At 34.5% G+C, this 20,920-nt stretch overlaps 1 protein-coding gene across 1 annotated transcript in view; it reads right to left on the bottom strand.

Annotated features, from left to right (window-relative positions):
• pyroxd2 (pyridine nucleotide-disulphide oxidoreductase domain 2) overlaps positions 1 to 20,529 on the bottom strand; it is a 30,074-nt gene extending 9,545 nt beyond the window's left edge. Inside the window, 11 exon segments of the mRNA XM_056470836.1 lie at positions 3,659 to 3,731; positions 5,896 to 6,030; positions 6,141 to 6,282; positions 7,568 to 7,665; positions 12,251 to 12,312; positions 12,455 to 12,608; positions 15,359 to 15,514; positions 17,794 to 17,867; positions 19,480 to 19,573; positions 19,684 to 19,703; positions 20,300 to 20,529. Of these exon segments, the coding sequence (XP_056326811.1) occupies positions 3,659 to 3,731; positions 5,896 to 6,030; positions 6,141 to 6,282; positions 7,568 to 7,665; positions 12,251 to 12,312; positions 12,455 to 12,608; positions 15,359 to 15,514; positions 17,794 to 17,867; positions 19,480 to 19,573; positions 19,684 to 19,703; positions 20,300 to 20,417 (1,126 nt within the window). The 5' untranslated portion in view covers positions 20,418 to 20,529.
• Positions 20,530 to 20,920: the final 391 nt, after the last annotated feature.

Here is a 20,920-nt window from a genome sequence, read left to right as displayed (position 1 = left end):
CCACAGTGCAGGAAATGGAGCATGGAGAAATGGAGAAATATGAAGCATGACGTCACATGCATTGTTCAGCTGTGATTTTTTTTTTCACAGACTTTAACAGATTGTAAAAATCTTGATAGTTCTGTGGGTCTCGTCTATCAAATCTGAGCTTCATTTTGTATTTTCTATTGGATTCAAGTCAGGTGATTGGCTGGGCCATTCTACAGCTTGATTTTCTTTTTCTGAAAGCATTTGAGAGTTTCCTTGGCTGTGTTTTGGATCATTGTCTTGCTGAAATGTCCACCCTGGTTTCATCTTCATCTTCTTGGTAACATAGATGTTGGACTGAAGCAGTTAATATTAGTTTACAATGAAGGACAGAGAATTGCTGGAAAACTACTGAGAGATTTCAGCTGCTGTCTGGTCTTTCCACACCTTCCTTTCTTCATGTGTTCAATACTTTTTCTCTGCGCCATTTCATTTTATTACACAAAATTTCATTTTCAAGATAATTTGTTTTGTTTTCTTTGCATATATAAATTTCTTTGGTTGTCAACATCAACATACATAGAATATTTCAAGTCAACAGCATGTTTAGAAATATGTTTTCTGAGAAAAATGGTGACGTGTTCAATAATTATTTCCCCTGCTGTATAAATTGTCTGCAACCAGTTACCTTAAAAAAAAAAGTAAATTCAATTAATATTTTTTTTATTGTATAAACAGACATTTAAACTCATTAATTACAATGCGTACAAGGCAGCACTGTTTATGTTGCTTGAGCATTCTGCTTATTTTATTGTACAAGTCAAACATCCAATCTGTTTTGGTATTAATTACGAATTTAGAAATATGAACTGGATGTTGCTGAAACTTATTATAGTACGCTGATGTACTGAAATGGAATATTGAGTAGAGGGCGAGGCTTTCTTTTTGGCGCACCATTTTTTTGATGCAAACTAATAGTAAGAGAGGCGAGGCTAAGAATATTGTGGTTGAAGCCGTCAAACTGACATCATCAGATAAGTACCGCCACTTCACACGTGGAATCAAATGAGTCAGACTTTGATTGAAATTTACCAAAACAACAACAAAAAACGTCGTAAATTTTGATTTGACACAATAATAATTCACCCAAAAAAAAGATTTATTATGTACTGATTAGATTAGATTAGATTAAACTTTATTGTCATTACACATGTAGAGTAGGAACTAATGAAATGCAGTTAGCATCTAACCAGAGTGCAAATTTAAGCAGTTAGTGCTTGGGTAAATAAATAGTATATGCATTTGGTACAATATACAGATAGAGCTAGTATTATGGATATAATTAAGGTTATACTAGTATGATAAGATATAAGATATAATATACAGATGTACATACTATGGACATTTTATACTGTTTAAATTAGACAATAGATCTATGTACAGTACACTTCAGCAGGAAAAATATAATTGAAGGTGTAAAGTTACATATAATAGTGCAATAGTGCATACTCCACTTGTTCCAAAAATGTTTCATGTTTTCACAATGAAGATATTTTAAGTAATTTTGGAAATCAGTAGCCATTGACTCCCATTATATTTTTTAATATCCCTACTATGCATGTCAAAAGCTGCTGGTTTCCAACATTCATCAAAATATCTTGCTTGAAACAAATGGAGGGTGAGTAAATAATGACAGAATTTTCATTTTGAGGTAAACTATCCTTTTACTGCATTTACATGAGGCAAGACTTTACATTTTGTTTTCTGAAAAATGTTGGAAGTGGAACTAAACATGGTGAAACATGGTAGTGTATTTACATTGAGATTTACATGTATTTACTCAGCAGACACTTTTATCCAAAGCAGCTTACAAATGACAAGGACAAAAGAAGCCATCAGTACAACAAAAGAGAAACAATTTGTAAGCACAATGACAAGTGCCAGTTAATGTAACACTGCTTGCATAGTAAGTCTTTTTTTTAATAGAAAATAAATATCAAATAGATGTTAGTAATAGCAGGTCAAGTGTTTAGCACATTTAGCTGTTTTTGTTTTTAAAGATGGCTAAAGACGCCCATCACAAGATTCAACAGAATGGGACTGTAATAAAAAGGAACAGTAGTAAAAAATAATAATAAAATTAAATAAAATAAATAAAAAGGTTTTCAAATTATTAGATGAAAATTTGTGAGGAAAAACTCAGAAAATAAAAGTTTTACAAAAAAACTGATTATGATAAAAATATGTTTTTATAATCATAATACATATATAATGTGTGTGTGTGTGTATATATATATATATATATATATATATATATATATATATATATATATATATATATATATATATATATATATATATATAATTACAAAGTATATTTATATTTAAATACATGTATAATAAAAATATATATTTTCATATTAATTTCAATTGCTTCAATAATATACATTTTTACATTACACTATATTTATTCATTTAGCAAATGCTTTTATTCAAAACAACCTACAAATGAAGGCACTATCAACTATTATTATAAATTTATTCCCTTGAATATTATTTAATATTAAAAATTTCATATTCAGTCCTTTACAATATTCACTGTCAGCATATACTGACTTTAAGCTGCAGTATTCGCTAGGTTCTCTAGTGTGCAATAAGGGTTTCTCACCTGAACACATTGCCTGAAGCTTAAACAAATATTAAATCAGGAGTCATAAACTAAATGTGCCTCAGGTGCTACTCATGTATAGTTAAAAACAGAGAGGTATAAAAATAAATCCTTAAAATAATAAATAATCATTATGTAAATGACATTCAGCATCATAAAGAATCAATATGTCACCACTGCTTTTGTTTACCTGTCCACACTTTATCTACAAAAGACGATTTGAAATATTAAATATCACCAAATTCTTTAATAAAGTCATCTCATAATCAGCATAATGTAACTGATGCTCAAATGTACTTTGATTCACCGTTATAATACACATGCCAGCCATACAAATAAAATAATTTATAGAATGAATTGAATATTTATGACCATTGAGCACAAAATCAGTCATTGTCAGTGTCAGTTTTATGAAAATGTATACATTGCCTGAATAAATAAGCTATCCATTAATGTATGGTTTGTTAGCAGAGGACAATATATGGTTGAGATACAACTATGTAGTCTTGGTCTTTGGGGTAAAAAAAACTAAAATGTTGAGAAAAATTTTTTTGTAAGTTTTTCGGATTACAAAAATTGAGTTTTGATATTTTTTTTTGATGGAAATGTACAAAATATATTCATGGAACATGATCTGTACTTAATATTCTAATGATTTTTGACAATTAAAAAAAATCTATAACTTTGACCCAAACAATGTATTTTGGCCTATGCAACATAAGACTGTGATTCAGTGTTAGATTTGTGTTCATTTAAACATCAGCATAAGGCTTTGCCATTTATTAAAATAGGCTATCGCATTTATCAATGATTATACTACATGCTTGCATAGTGAGTTATCTTTGTCTTGTTTTGCTTGCTGAGTGTCAAGAAAAATGACTAAAGGTTGCTGAATTGTTTACACAGAATCAAAGTGTTAAAATATTCACACTACTCATTTGCTGCCTTGGAAGCATGTTTTTTACTTAAGCAAATGCATGTTTGGTTTGATGAAATGAAGCGTTAAATAATCGGTTATCTTACCGTTTATCTTGGTAACAGGAGAGGTGTAGTCAATTTGATCTACAGCTGTGATGAAAGCCTCTGGCAGGGCATCCTTTACCAATACAACCACAGACATCAATTATTCACAATTGTCATGAACATGCAAGTAAAAGGCTTGTTCACTGTTCCACATCACTTTTATTATAATCGTTTCGTTTTTCAAATATGGTTCAACAATCAAAATAGGCCTTCACAACCCATTATAGATTCATTTTAAATGATGATTTCTTTCCATTGGACCAAAGTACACTCACTCCAAAAAAAAACTAATTGGATGAACTCAATTTAATTGAGGGCAGGATTTACATCCAATAAATTTGTTTAGTTAAAATTGTTAACTAAAAAAACTATTTACAAAATTAAAGGCAATTGAGTTGGTTTAACATGATTTTTTCAAATAAAAGTTTAATTACATTTGTATATTTATTTAACCTAAACTCAAAGGTCTGATGATATCATATACAGTTGAAGTCAGAATTATTAGCCCCCCTGAATTATTAGCCCCCTTGCTTATTTTTTTTACCCAATTTCTGTTTAACGATAGAGGACCTATTTAACACATTTCTAATCATAATAGTTTTAATAACTCATTTGTAATAACTGATTTATTTTATTTTTGCCATGATGACAGTAAATAATATTTGACTAGATATTTTTAAGACACTTCTATACAGCTTAAAGTGACATTTAAAGGCTTAACTAGGTTAATTAGGTTAACTAGGCAGGATAGGGTAATTAGGCAAGTTATTGTATAATGATGGTTTGTTCTGTAGACTATCGAAAAAAATAGCTTAAAGGGGCTAATAATTTTTACCTTAAAATGGTTAATAAAAAACTTTTTGTAAATGCTTTTATTCTAGTCGAAATAAAACAAATAAGACTTTCTTCAGAAGAAAAAATATTATCAGACATAGTGTGAAAATTTCCTTGCTCTGTTCAACATCATTTGGAAAATATTTAAAAAAGGAAAAGAAATTCAAAGGGGAGCTAATAATTCTGACTTCAACTGTATGTCTATTATGTGTCGTACATTTAGAAAACTCTTATGTTTTATTTGAAGTTATGCTAAATGAACTAAAAGAGCCGTTTTAAGCATTTTTGATGAGTTACATATACAGTTGACAGACTGATCACAGAACTAACTTTAGGACAGTTATTGCTCACTGAGCAAAGCAACAAACGGCATTTTTGCTAATTAAGATGCCAACACCCAAAGCATGGGTGCTATTGCAAGGTGGTAATCTCAAAACTCAAAGTATTACATGGAAATCTTCAAAATCTTCAAAGTAAAGTGACGATTAAACTCTAACAAGTTTTTCTATTAACTTTAAACACCTAAGATTACTTTTATTGTCAACATTTCCCTCTCTTAATTCAATCCCTTGCAAAGCATGCAGGAACTACAAAGCCCCTAACCAGGCAGTTGGACTAACGATTCGTGGTCAACTCCTCTCTGCATCTCAAGTCCGTCAACGTACATGGCGAGCTAACTGAACAAACTGGTAACAGCGGGAAAGCCATCCATATGAAGGCAAGTGGCCAGCTGGTAAGCACGAAAAAGAACGCAGTCATACCCCGTAACATTCATTTTTAAGATGAAATGCAGCTATACATACTTCTGGCTACATAACTCTTGATCTTCAGAAATGTATTTTTATAATTAATAATATTTACAATTTTTGTTTTATGCCAAAAATCATTAGATCATCAAGCAAAAATAATCTAGCATGAAGACATTTTGAAAATGATGTTCCGTAAATCTGTCGAAGCTGAATTTTTGATTAATATACAGTGCTAAGAATGAAATTTGCATCAGTTTTGAGTTGATTTTCTCAATATTTTTAAGCCTATGATTCCAGATTTTCAAATAACTGTATCCTGGCAAAATATTATCCTATTATCTTAACAATCCTAACAACAACAGAAAGCTTATTTAGTCAGCTTCCATGTGATGTGAACACAATTTTCATATACTGACATTGATAACTGGTTTTAGGATCCAGAGTCTCACAATAATTCTCCTGTGACTGAACTAACACATTCGCATGTAGACAATGTTGTCAGTCAAAGAATAGGTTCACTCCTTGCATAAACATTGATAAAGTGACTCTAGCTCAAGGCCACAACAGCAGCTGACAAAATTGGGATGACAATAAATGTGAACCAATGGCCAAGAAGATCAAATCCATATCTATCAGAATTGACAAGGGCTGTACCTGCGGTGTGAGACGTTTGAAGGTGACATGAGGAGTTGCGTTGGACAAAACCACTTTACTATGGACTTCAGTTCCATCTGTCAGCACTACACCCTTAGCAGAACCATCCGGACCAATAATGACTTGTTCGACATCCTAAGAACATATTTAATATCTATAAGACAATTGTTTGTATTGAATGAACATGACAGGCTTGGAAACAATGGCTGGAGAAAAATGGTTACACCTTCTTCCTGAATACTAACTGTGTTTGTGAAAATATCTGCTCCAAGAGAGCGGGCGGAGCGGGCGATGGATTGAGGCACTCCACCCATTCCTCCCTCCACATAACCCCAGGAGCCTTTCTCTTTCTCCAACTCACCCATGACATGGTGCAGCAGGACGTACCTACAAAATGTTGTATAATTGAACAAAGTAATTCATATCATGTTCTGAACCAGTGCTGAGGCTTTAGGTTGGCATATTGTGATGGTTTATAGTGTTTATACTGCAGATCACAATTCTAATGGCCAAATTAAATCAATATTACACTGTAAATAAGTAAATTTTATTTTAAAAAGTGGGTAAAATATGTAAAGTTATTCAAATTAAGTCAACTTAACAGTTCCAAGTTACAATGGTGTTTTATAGTGTAGCTCGTCCCTCTTAAAAAAAGCCAAAAGTGTTTCATTTATTTCACAGCTCTGCCAGTCAGAGACATTGAGCGAAACTGTATAGACTCATAACATCCACGGTCTATAATAGCAATGCTGTCTGTCTGTCTGTCTAACCACTTCTCTGTCTACATTTTCTGTCTGTGTCAACTCGCACATATGATCTACTTTCATATCTGTACTAGAACAGAGCGGAACATGTGATTGGTCATAGAAAAACTGCATGCTTTTTAATGCTTTATCTTATAACTGTGTTCTAATTTGTTTGTTTCAGAGCACAAGATATACACTATCTGACAAAAGTATTGCCGCTTATCCAAGTTTTAGAAACAACAAATAACAATTTGACTTCTAGTTGATCAGTTGGTATCAGAAGTGGCTTATATGAAAGGCAAAGGCCTCTAGATAAAGCTTATTTTTCCAAAAAACATATAAACGTATTAATAAAGTCAGCTAGAATGGCAAAGAAAGCATTCTTGCAGGACTCCTAGAGTTCATCAGATTCTGTGGATTCATCTTTAATGCCTTCTCCTTCATCTTACCCCAGACATGCTCAATAATGTTCATTTCTGGTGCCTGGGCTGGCCAATCCTGGAGCACCTTGACCTTCTTTGCTTTCAGGAACTTTGATGTGGAGGCTGAAGTATGAGACGGAGCGTTATCCTGCTGAAGAATTTGCCCTCTCCTGTGGTTCGTAATGTAATGTGCAACACAAATGTCTTGATACCTCAGGGTGTTGATGTTGCCATAGTAACCCCAAACCATGACTTTTCCTTCCCCAAACTTGACTACTAACCTTAAAACTAACATCTTACTACTAACAAAAACCTTATTTTTTTATTTCAAGAGACTATAAATAATGCAATTAGTTTGTTCACATTAAAAATAGCAAATATATAAACTGCACTTTATTTACTTGCATTTATCTTAAGCTGATATACTTTAGTTAAAAACAGGCACTGAGGTTGCCCTTGTTTCAACTAAGAACCAATCGCTTTCAAATGTCAACTTATCCTCACCCACTTCCTGGATTATTTGGGCTCGTGTTTGCTCCGATCACAGAGTCAGTGGCTAATGTGGCTATCAACGGCTCTGACTCAAACCAGCGATTGAGCACCTGCGGAAAAACAAAAACTTTTAAAACCTAAAAACAAAGAAGCTTACTAATGATGGAGTTATTTTAAGAAAATTGCACTCTTGACCTACAAATTAGGGATGCTCCGATTAAGATTTTTGCAGCTGATACTAAGTACTGATTCCATGTCATGGTGATTAGCCGATACTGAGTACCGATTTTGATGCTTCAAGCTTTATAATGCATAAAGCACATTTTCCCCCTAAGTGTGATACTTAAGTGTAGATTTCTCCTTCCCTAAGAGAATAAATAAAGGATGTTGCATATAATCCCTTAAACATGTCCCGTATAACCATTTAGTGTGGACATGTCATGGTCAGAAGCAGCTTTACAGAAAATAATAGATAAAACAGATAAAGATATTGGTAAGAAAAACAACTAACAAAGCAATTTGGAAATACATCAAATGATGGAAAAAGAATCAGACATGTCTCAATCAAGAAAAAGTTTGGAGCGCATATTTGATGCATAAGACGTTACAGTTTTTTACAAACGCTAGGACATTTCCCAATACTTTGGTCACTTTTGCAAAACTCTTCACACTTCTCCTAACCGACTTTCAGCTTGGCAAAGCAGTTCATTTCACATTCAAAATGCACTACAACTACCAAAACACTTTATTCAGGTCTCAAATAAACTCATTCTTCCAGAACACTAGCGAAGGTTGACAGCCGACAAACACACTTTGTCACCCACAAAACAATGAGCTAAAAAACACTAACATCATGTAGCATTACACAGTGTTTTCTTGTGTAAATAAGGACACATCTCAGTTTATAATTGCAATATATATTGTTTATAACTGCAAAATATGTTACTGGAATGAATCAGACATGATGCAGAATTCCTCAATATTTTATGAAGTTTATTTATTTAAATTTTTTCTAAAGTAATTCTAAAATACAAGAATTTGTATACACACCATCCACTGATACAGATACAATAGTGATGCTAATCTGGCTGGTTAAACTGCATTGTTAGATTTGAAATATGTTTTAATAAAATATTGCTGTTGAATTGTGCTGTCTCATTCAGTTTTGCATTGTGTTATTGTTTTGAACATAAGTTTAACAGTTTTGTACAGTATGTAAGCACGTGCAAATTTTCCTATACGTACAAAGATTTTTGGCAGTTGTTGTGTCTGAGTGAGAAAAGAATTCATGATATTTGAGAGATGTAGTCAGTGAATGCATTTTGTGCCAAAACAATAATAATTGATCCTCAGTTGAGCCCACATAGACTTCTGTTGTGCTCACTGTGTGAAGAGTTTTGCAAAAGTGAATGAAGTTTTGCAAAAATGACAAAAGTATTGAGAAAAACTATAAAATGCACACCTATAAATACATATTTGTTTATTGCAGTAAGTATATTACAAAAATGTATATTATTAAATATTCAAGTTTAAAAATATATATTATAACGTTTTTATTTTGTTTAAAAGGTATTAGTGAACTTGCAATATTGTCAAAAACTTCAGTTCTTAAATATGTAAAAAGGTCTAAATACATGCAAGGCCATTCCAATATTTTGCTCTCCAACTAGCACATCTGGTTCCTCTGCATGTAAACTCGTAAACAAACACCAATGATCGGTTCATGAGATCGGCCAGACTGGTGAGTACCGATCGAGTCATAAAATGTGATTATCGACCGATACCAATCTCTGCCCGATCAATCAGAGCATTCCAACAACAAATGATTAATTTCTTAGTCAATGCTCATAAAGCCGAAAATATATTATGCTGAATTGAATGATTGAGTTATTATTATAATAAAATGAAAACCAATAATAATCAATAAACATTTTACATCAAATATTAAAAAAAGATCAAGTTTTCTATTAATTTCAAGCTTTAATCTGTGTACATAAAAAAGTTTGTCAAGCTCTACAGTGGCAGACATGATTGACCTATCTAAAACAGTGGTTCTCAATGTTCAGTTGTGGCCTGTATTTATTTTTTATGTATTTGATTGCCATAAAGGTGTAACTATTAACTACTACTTTTATTATCTCTGGGTTATGGATAAAATATGCTAATTCTAATAGTTCAATAAAATTAATTTGACTTTTGGAAATCACCAAACGACCCCTTGTCATTGTCCCATGACCCCCACTTTGAGAATGATCTCTGAGTGGCGATCTCCAAAATCCAAGCAAAAATAGACTTGCGCTGAAAACATTGTGCCTACCAGTCTCTTTAGGTGAGGTTAATATTAAATTAAGCAAATTATTAAATGACTATTAAAATAGTATGGTTGTTAGACTGTTGCACTTTTTAGTGTTGTCAATATGCTTGTGTTTACAACAGTGCCGTGTGCGCAATGTTTGTATATTCATAACCACCTCAGAGGAATGTAGGGGTCGTGAGTCACTGGCATTGTTATTTTGGGGGTCGCGGGCTAAAAAGTTTGGGAACATCTGATCTAAAAGACCTTCTAGATCAGAGATGCCCAAACTGGGGCTCGCGGGCCAATGTTGGCCCTTGGTAAACTTTGATTTGGCCCACCATGCCATCTGAGAATGGTTTAGAGATTGTCATTTCAAATTTAATGTAACCATATATTTGTTTGTTTTATTGTTATACTACAAAAGGCTATTTGAAATTAACTGTTTCAATGCAAATGGTGCAAATTAATCAGATTTAGTTTAAAATGTACATACGACAGATAGAGGACAATGCTGAGACTTTGGTGAGCGAATCAAGTCAAAGGTAGATTCTGCTTGACTAGTGTATTCAGCGTTGATCTCCACTGTGTTATACATGTGATTTGTTTACGTTTTTATTGGAATAAGTTATCATTTAAAAAGTTATACGGCATTATTTAATACGATTCAAAGTAAGGTTTTCAATTTATTTTTGAATATTATGAAATGAATTCGGAAACTACCCATGGCAACTTTAATGTTAAATAGTTTGGTATTTATCTTTGGCCCTTGGCTATCAATGATATTTGGTTTCTGGCCCTTCATTAGGCATGGGCAGGTATAAGATTCCAACGGTATGATAATCTTGAATAAAAATATCACGGTTTCAGGGTATTGTGATTACTGCTCTAAAATATATTCTTTGAACACAATATAATTTGAACACAATGGCTGTCTCCGAAATCACATACTTTCATACAATAAAGTACGCTAAAAACAGTATGCAAGCCACATACTGCAACAAGTATGTCCGAATTCATATAAATCGAAAAACAGTATATGAGAAGTACACGAATGACCTACTATTTCCGACGGAATTGTGAAGTGTGCATCCAATGAACACCATGCTATCCCATAATTCACCACAAGAAAATTCATGAATGGGAGTGATGCAGGTGTATCACATGATAATGATAAAATGGCGGATGTAGTACACCTGAGTTCCATTCATACTACTCACATTCAAACTGTATAGAGCACATTTTTCTAATGGTCGAGTAGTAAATTCAAATGCAGTACCTACTGAGTAGTAGGCGGTTGTGGACAATTATTTTGGAACAGTAAACATGTCTGGATAAAAAATTATCCTTTATTAGTTTTTAAAAATACAGATTTCTTTTCTTTTTTTTTGTAAACCTTATTTGTTGAACACCAGTGAATAGCATTCGTTGTATACAAATGTCCAATTTCTGCTTTTTTCCTTTTAAACACTTTTATAAAAATTTAGCCCGGAGTAAAAATGCTAAAGTGAAAGCTAATTCTGCTCATAAAATGATTTCTTAAATAATCACTTCAAGAGGTGTTAAATCATCAAAATAATGTAGTAGTGGCCTCCAATGAGTATAAAACTTATAAGATGAGCCTAAAAATACAGATTTCTTTACAACTTTTCTGCTGGAGATATTTTGTCCTAAAAAAACAATCTTACATATACCATAGGAACGGTATAGCAGATAATTTTGAAGGTTTTAAAACCTTGACTTTTCCAAACCATGGTATACCTTGAAAACGGTTATCATTCCATGGCTACCCTTCATACGAAAAAGTTTAACACAGGCTCATTTTGAAAACGTCGCCCAACAGACGTTTCTGGAGACCGCCATTTACGTAGCCGGAGATACGTATGGCTGCATTTAATTTTTTTTTTAAACGAACGCTATGGGATGGTGTGACGCCGTTCGGGTCAATCGATAAAAATGGTTGGGTTTAGGGAAGGGGGAGGGTGGGTCAGTCGATTGTTTGCTCAGTCAATCAAACAGTCAGTCGACAGCGGCCTCTGGTGGGTTTACACGAGAACAAAAACTGCAGAAAAATGTGCCGCTGAGACGTATTTTGCGGTCTCCAGAAACATCTGTAGAGGTACGCTTTTAGAATGAGCATGGGTTGAAAAAGTTTGGGCACCCCTTATGTAGATATTTATAATATAATTACAATAGGAGCAGTTTTATAATTGCTGATTTGTTTCCAAACTTAACTACTAGGGAAAGAGTCATAAAAAATCCATAAAGATCCTTGGGTCAATAATAGTTTTATTTTGTGTGCCCTCATAATTTTACCATGATCAAAACATCTTGGATTTGCCTTGATTGGGGACTGATAAATATTCATCCAAATATATGCAAAAATATAATGCATATCTCACCTTCATAGCTGGAGCTGTAACAAGTTCATAGAAATCTGGTATATTCTTTCCTAGCGTCAACCCTTTAAAAACACAAGCACATGGACATGCTTCAATTTTATAAGCTCTAGTTTTATAAGACTCTCTGGCTCATTAAAGACACGGAGGAAAAATAAGAGGAAAATCTGGTTCATCATCTCTTATATAACTATGAAGCATCATTACCAGACTTCACCAAAGGTTTCAAGCTCCTCAGGGCAGATAATCTCTTTGTCAAAGAGCCCTGAGTCAGACCTGGAATGTCTACGGGTGGAGCGTCTAACAGTGGGTGGATGGCGCAGGCCAGTGTTTCCAAATAGCGTAAAAACTCAGGATAGACCTTTAGTGAAGAGAAAAAGAAAATAGTTTTAATTCCATATATATTTTTAATTGTATATAATTCACATTCTTGTAGAAGTAAAGACTCATATACATTTACAGTTTTTCTCAGTGGCTTTGGTGCATTTCTCACAACACTATTTACATTTGCAGTTAATGCATTTCTTAAAACAATTAGTCATTTGTGCACATCATAGTAGCAGTTTCTCATTCCTTCCAACAAATTGCAAATGCTTTTGGACATGCATCAACTGCTTTCATGCAACTCTCTGCTGTTTTAGAACATTATCATTTGCTTATGTCATGTCATTCAAAATTAACTAAACTTGTGAATGCTGTATAGTCGTTCCATATAAAATTAATAGTCCTCATTTCATTACTTGAGTCATTACATACAAAAATGTTGAACTAGTTGTCAAAATCTGTCAAGCTAATTTTATAAAACAATTTTAAATCTTTTTTTTTCTTAAAATGTCTTCTAAATTGAACAATTTCATGAATGATTTACAGACCTACAGTATGTATGTTGCAGGTTCAGTTCCAGTATGTACTGCAATATTGTTTACAGTTGTGCACAGCTCTACCCAAAGGGTAGTTTGTTGTATGTTTGTTGTAAATAAGGGTGTGTTTATTCTTCTGCACAATGCTGTGAATAAATTAGAATTGTAAAGAGCATATAAAAATGTAAAACATATAAATTTAGCGTCTTGTACTCAGATACCTAACTAAATGTAGTGATGTCTAACTTTACTGTATTTTCAAATGGCTGTGCAAATAGTATATAGTACTGTCTTAAGCATGTTCAGGAAGTGTCACCATAATCTGACTTTTTTGCATCGGAAAAAATGTACAGAGTAAACTTTCATAATGAAAACATGAAAAAGCCATTTGACTATCTCGTACATAAACAATGGTGTCAGGACTTTTCATCTTAAAGACACTGACACTTTTATTGACATGAATACTTGCTTTTGAGGAATGAGCTATCCATTTTGAGCAAGTGACACGCTTTTGCAGGTTATAATTTTTTACAAACGCTAGGACATTTCTCAATACTTTGGTCACTTTTGCAAAACTCTTCACACTTCTCCTAACCGACTTTCAGCTTGGCAAAGCAGTTCATTTCACATTCAAAATGCACTACAACTACCAAAACACTTTATTCAGGTCTCAAATAAACTCATTCTTCCAGAACACTAGCGAAGGTTGACAGCCGACAAACACACTTTGTCACCCACAAAACAATGAGCTAAAAAACACTAACAACATGTAGCATTACACAGTGTTTTCTTGTGTAAAACAAGGACACATCTCTGTTTATAATTGCAATATATATTGTTTATAACTGCAATATATGTTACTGGAATGAATCAGACATGATGCAGAGTTCCTCAATATTTTATGCAGTTTATTTATTTTTATTTTTTCTAAAGTAATTTTAAAATACAAGAATATGTATATACACCATCCACTGATACAGATACAAGTGATGCTAATCTGGCGGCTTAAACTGCATTTTTAGATTTGAAATATGTTTCAATAAAATGTTGCTGTTGAATTGTGCTGTCTCATTCAGTTTTGCATTGTGTGATTGTTTTGAACATAAGTTTAACAGTTTTAAAAACAGTGCAAAATGTCCTGTACATACAAAGATTTTTGGCAGTTGTTGTGTCTGAGTGAGAAAAGAATTCATGATATTTGAGAGATGTAGTCAGTGAATGCATTTTGTGCCAAAACAATAATAATTGATCCTCAGTTGAGCCCACATAGACTTCTGTTGTGCTCACTGTGTGAAGAGTTTTGCAAAAGTGACCTAAGTATTGAGAAATGTGTCCTAGCGTCTGTAAAAAAATAAACTGTAAAACTAGGTTTTGCAGTTTGTAATAATTGTTTTGAGAACTGGTGTGCAAATGTGAATAGTGTTGTGAGAAATGCACCAAAGCGACTAAGAAAAACTGTAAAATTGCAAAAGTTTATTTTTAATGTTCTGCAAAACAATTGGCAACTATGCTGTTAGTAATCAGTGTTGGGTGTAACTGGTTACAAAGTAACAATGTGCTGTAATTAAATTACTTATCTGCTACAAATATTAAGTAATGGATTTCTTTTAATTTTATGTCATTTAATTAGTTACTTATAATTATCAACAGTTCTGTATAAATCAATTTAGAGAAGCAAAGAAACTATAATTAAATATATAAATATATACTTTGCAGATTCTTTTTTTCTATCAGACGATGCTTAAGAAAAAATTACTTGAGTGAGAAATTATTCATTCATTTTCCTTCAGCTTAGTCTCTTATTTATCAGGGGTCGCCACAGCAGAATAAACCACTAACTATTCCGGCATATGTTTTACACAGCAGATGCCCTTCCAGGCACAACCCAGTACTGGTAAGCACCCATACACTCTCACATTCACACACACCCATACACTACGGCCAATTTAGTTCATCCAAATCACTTATACTGCATGTATTTGGACTGTGGGAGAAACCAGAGCACCTGGAGGAAACCCACAGGAAACTACATTTAAGTTTAGAAATATATGTTTTAGTCAAAACATTAATCAGTTTTTAGTCAAATTTAGCTGAAATTATACAAAACTCACAGTATTTTCAAAAATGTTTGTGCCTCTTTTATGATTGGATGAATTGAGTGTGTTACATTTGCCCCCAGATTCCCCTCTTTGCTTTTAGAAAGTTCATGAAAGTGCTCTTGTGAACACTAAAAGTGCTCTTGACACTCAACCTTGGCGTCTTTCTCTGAGAATTTGCCAATCTCTTGCCGGGTCTTTGTCAGGTTAGATCCGAGCAGTAAAGACCGTGGTGGTTGCCCTCCTACACCATCTTCCAGCATGGGTGTAAATGAAAAGGGGTCCCTCATGTAAACCTTCAGGCCATGTTTCTGCACAAAAAGACACACTGTGAAGAACTGCTGTCATCTTAGCTTGAAAGGAGGAAAAAAGGTCATCAATCATCTGTTGTCATGTTTCTGTAGTGAAAATGTCTTGTTATTGTATTGAATGGGCTATTGTGATGGAAGATATATGTTAAAAGCTGTTAGTAATTATATAAAAGGACACTCAAGTTATTTATAGAGATTTCAGATTCATGTGTTCATATGTGTGCTTAGACACTTTGATAAAATTGCACTTTGTAATAGTGTCAAATTAAAAGTTTTGCGCTTTAGCTATACTTCAAAGACAACAGTGAATTATGAAAGTTAAGAAATCACATATAAAAATGTAGTCCTACCTACTCTCACCGGCCACTTTATAAGGTACACCTGTCCAACTGTTTGTTAATGCAAATTTCTATTCTATTCATCACATGGCAGCAACCCAATGCATTTAGGCATGTGGAGTTGGTCGAGATGATCTGCTGCAGTTCAAACCGAGCATCAGAATGGAAAAGAAAGGTGATTTACTGTAAGTGACTTTGAACATGGCATGATTGTAGGTGCCAGAAAAGCTGGTCTGAGTATTTCAGAACCTGCTGATCTACTAGGATTTTCATGCACAACCATCTCTAGGGTTTACAGAGAATGGGAGAAGAGAGAAAATATCCAGTGAGCGGCAGTTCTGTGGGTGCAAATGCCTTGTTGATGCCAGAGGTCAGAGGAGAATGGCCAGACTGGTTCGAGCTGATAGAAAAACAACAGTAACTTAAATAACCACTCGTTATAACTGAGGTATACAGAAGAGCATCTCTGAACGCACAACATGTCGAACATTGAGGCAGACGGGCTACAGCAGCAGAAGACTACACCGAGTGCCACTCTTGTCAGCTAAGAACAGGAAACACATGCTACAATTTGCACAGGCTTACCAAAACAGGACAATAGAAGATTGAAAAAATGTTGCCTGGTCTGATGAGTCTCGATTTCTGCTGCGACATTCAGATGGTAGGGTCAAAATTTGGCCTCAATAACATGAAAGCATGGATCCATCCTGCCTCGTATCAATTGTTCAGGCTGATGGTGGTGTAATGGTGTGGGGGATATTATCTTGACACACTTTGGGTCTATTTGTACCAATTAAGCATAGTGTCAACGCCACAGCCTACTTCAGTATTGTTGCTGACCATGTCCATCCCTTTATGACCACAGTGTACCCATCTTCTGATGTCTACTTCCAGCAGGATAACACACCATGTCATAAAGTGTGAATCTCAGACTAGTTTCTTGAACATGACAATGAGTTCACTGTACTCAAATGGCCTCCACAGTCACCGGATCTCAATCCAATAGAGCACCTTTGGGATGTGGTGGAAGGGAGATTCCCATCATGGATGTGCAGCCGACAAATCTGCAGTAACTACGTGATGTTATCATGTCAATATGGAGCAAAATCTTTGAGGAATATTTCCAGTGCCTTGTTGAATTAATGCCATAAATGATTAAGGCAGTTCTGAAGGCAAAAGGAGGTCCAACCCTGTACTAGTAAGGTGTACCTAATAAAGTGGCCAGCAAGTGTATGTAAAGAGCAAACTTCAAAGTTCAAATGTATATATTTCAGGGAAAAAAAATTAAAAGGTTATTTAAAAAAAAAAAAAGAAAGATTAGCAAAGATAGCATAAAAGATCTGTGCCACAAAGAACTTTTTATTGAAGAGTTCTTCATTCATTTTCACAGCCACAGCAGAATGAAACGCCAACATATCTAGCATATGTTTTACGCAGCGAATGCCCTTCCAGCTGCAACCCATCTCTGGAAAACATCCATACACACTCACTCATACACTACGATCAATTTAGCCTACCCAATTCACCTGTACCACATGTCTTTGGACTGTGGGGGATACCGGAGCACCCGGAGGAAACCCACGCGAGCGCAGGGAGAACATGCAAACTCCACACAGATACGCCAACTGACCCAGCCAAGGCTCAAACTAGCGACCTTCTTGCTGTGAGATGACAGCACTACCTACTGCGCCACTGCGTCGCCCCAGTGTTCTTCATAAGAACATTTATTTCTTTGTGTGAACATTTTAATAATCTAAAGAATGTTTTCCACTGTAAATGTTTCCTAACTTTTGTGAAATGGAAAGTTCCTTTGTATGCTAAACCACTGATGCAAATAAAGAGTCTTTATTTTTAAAGCGCAGTTGCTTAAAATATATTTAAATAAACTCGATACTGGAAGTAAAATGAGAATGGGGCTTGCAACATCAATATGAAAATCACCTTAAGCTCCAGGTCCTGGTAGATGTGTGGACGTAATAAACTAAGCAGATAGGAGGCCCTGGAGAAGTGAAACCCTGAAATAGACAGGCAATTCCCAAAGTCATGCAAACTACACAGGTAAATGGCAGAATCTAATATTTATTTAGGGTCAGCAACAACCTATTAGGTCTACTCATTAGCTCTGAACAAACTTCTAACAGAGTGTCTGCAGATTTCACCAAGTCAAATTTAAGAAATTTTTAAGCCCTTTTTAAGACTATTATGAATCAAATTTCAGACTTATACATTATTTTGTTTGACTGATTTCTAATTATTTTTACTTGCCACATTTAAAAAATCTAATTTAGTTATTTCTTACAAACATAATTCTTGTCATAACAAAAGACTTGTCTTCAATCCCAGTTGTAAGAGCAACAAATAATAACTCGATTTCTAGTTGATCATTTGGAAAAGTGGCAGGTTGATTTTTCTGGTGAATCATCTGTTGAACTGCAACCAAATCATCACAAATACTGCAGAAGACCTATTGGAACCCACATGGACCCAAGATTCTCACAGAAATCAGTCAAGTTTGGTGAAGGAAAAGTCATGGTTTGGGGTTACATTTAGTATGGGGATATACAAGAGATCTTCAGAGTGGATGGCAACATCAACAGCCTGAGGTATCAAGACATTTGTGCTGTCCATTACATTACAATCGACAGGAGAGGGCAAATTCTTCAACATGATAATGCTCCTTCTCATACTTCAGCCTCCACATCAAAGTTCCTGAAAACAAAGAAGGTCAAGGTGCTCCAGGATTGGCCAGCCCAGTCACCAGAAATGGACATTAATGAGCATATCTGGGGTAAAATAATGGAGGAGACATTGAAGATGAATCCCAGAATCTTGATGAACTCTGGGAGTCCTGCAAGAACGCTTTCTTTGCCATTCCAGATGACTTTATTAAGTTATTTGAGTCATTGCAGAGATGTATGGATGCAGTCCTCCAAGCTCATGGGAGTCATACACAATATTCATTCTTTTTCCACTGCAGCATGACTTTATATTCTGTACTGTACATTATTTCTGTTAAGTCACAAGACTTTTCTCAAAACAAAGTCAGACATTACTGTCCTAATTAAATAATTAAAAATCAAGGCATGATCATATTTTATTTTGGTAAAATAATCCAGATAATCCAGAGGCCTTTGCCTTTCATATAAGCCACTTCTGATACCAAATGATCAACTAGAAGTCAAGTTATTACTTGTTTTTCTTACAACTTGGATAGGCGACAAGACTTTTGTCAGGTAGTGTAGTTATATACACAAACAGTTTTCATTATAACATTTCTTTAATGGAAAAAAGACTATAATAAAACTATATAAAACTAAATATATGTACAACAGTCAGTCCAGTGTCCTCTCCAGGTAGTTATAAACACACGGAGAACTTTAAATGTATAATATATATATATTGGGTGTTGGCCTGTTTCAAATTATTTAAGACCCACAACCCCATATTTCAGTGAGTTTAAGACATTTTAAAACCTAATATATAGGCTAGGTTTTGAAATTTGAGACATTTTAAGACTTTTTAAGACCCTGCAGACACCCTGAACAAACGCCTTTAACAAATGAATCTTTGGCAAGTCTGTGAGGGATTCATTTGGCCTTGTTGTGGCTGATAAATCTGAACTCACACCTGGAATAATCTCTTCAGACACAGCTGCTCCCCCAAGCACATGTCTGCGCTCCAGCACTGCTGTTCTCAGGCCTCCCTTCTGCAGATATGCTGACTGCACAAACCACAAGAGACTTTCTTGAAATGAAACTGTTTTGCAATTACAGGTCAGCTACATAATGAAACCATAGACTGTAAAATGAAACACGTGTGGTGTGTACTTACAGCAATGAGGCCATTGTGACCTATGAAAGCAATGATAAAAGAGAATGAATGAAGAAACCCATTTTATGCTGTTCAAAATAGTCTGAAACCCGTCATTTGCCAGATGCTGAAAAGGAGCACATGAACGTATCGTTTAAATGATCGCTATCAAACAGCATTGAAATCATTCGGACATTTCACTTGATATATTTGAAAATGGTCAAAGACGTTTGAAAATACTGTTTACAATATTTAGTATCTAGTATATACCATTTACATTCTCTCATTTATGTTGTTTTACTACAAAACAATCATCTTTCGACGACTCTAGCTCGACTGTGACTGGCCTTGCTTGACAAGCGTTGAGAAAAGTAACACGTGCCAAGTGACATCTTGCGTATTCAATACTTTTAATGGTTTTAATATTTTTAACTACCAGGTGAGATTAAGAGATGTTGATTAGACATGTAATAAAACACATTCGGAAAATTATTAAGAAAATAATATTATTATTTCCACTAATTTTACATGATTAATCGTGAAAACGAACTCCGCCCATTTAAGAAGTTTACTTCGTGCATGCAATATTTGGATTTCTGTGTTAGGCCTTGCATGAAAGTGTATCTACAGTACCTACCTGCACCGATAACAACCGCGTCATACTGAGGTTTGAGGGCAGTGCTGCTGTGGTTGCATCGCTGTGTGACTGAAATAAAGGCTCTATGCGCGTGACCTGCTCTGACTGACACAGCCATGACGAGTCCTGGCAAGTAGTGCTCACTGCAGAGCCACTTGGGCAGAGCTGAGCTCCAGCAAGGGGAAGCTTGAGCTCCAGCTCCTGGTGGCCCTTAAACACGGAGCTCAAACTCCGTAACTCCTCCCTCACCTTTAACTCCAATAACAAGGTATTTTTCTCCGCTCAGTTACACTCCGCCTTGCATGGAAAAAAGGTACATCAGGGGTCTTCAAAGGGGTTCCTGGGACCCCCAAGGGCATAACGTTACAGAATAATAAACAGGTCATCACGTAAAAAATAAATATGTAAGTTTAAAATACATACAAATGACAGTAACTGAATCAATTTGATTAAAATAAAGGTAAAACAATTACACTAGTGTCATTTCCGGTAATAAACAGATTCAAAATTAGTAAAGTAAGTTTAAAATAAGTGTAAATGATAGTAACTGAATCAATTAAATACATTTGATTAAAATAAACGGTAAAATGATTACACTATTGTCAATTATTAGGTAATAAA

The sequence above is a fragment of the Danio aesculapii genome, chromosome 13 (assembly GCF_903798145.1).
Source record: "Danio aesculapii chromosome 13, fDanAes4.1, whole genome shotgun sequence".
NCBI classification, from domain to species: Eukaryota; Metazoa; Chordata; class Actinopteri; order Cypriniformes; family Danionidae; genus Danio; species Danio aesculapii.
The sequence above is the reverse complement of the archived record's forward strand: the minus strand, read 5'-3'. Positions and strand labels throughout refer to the sequence as shown.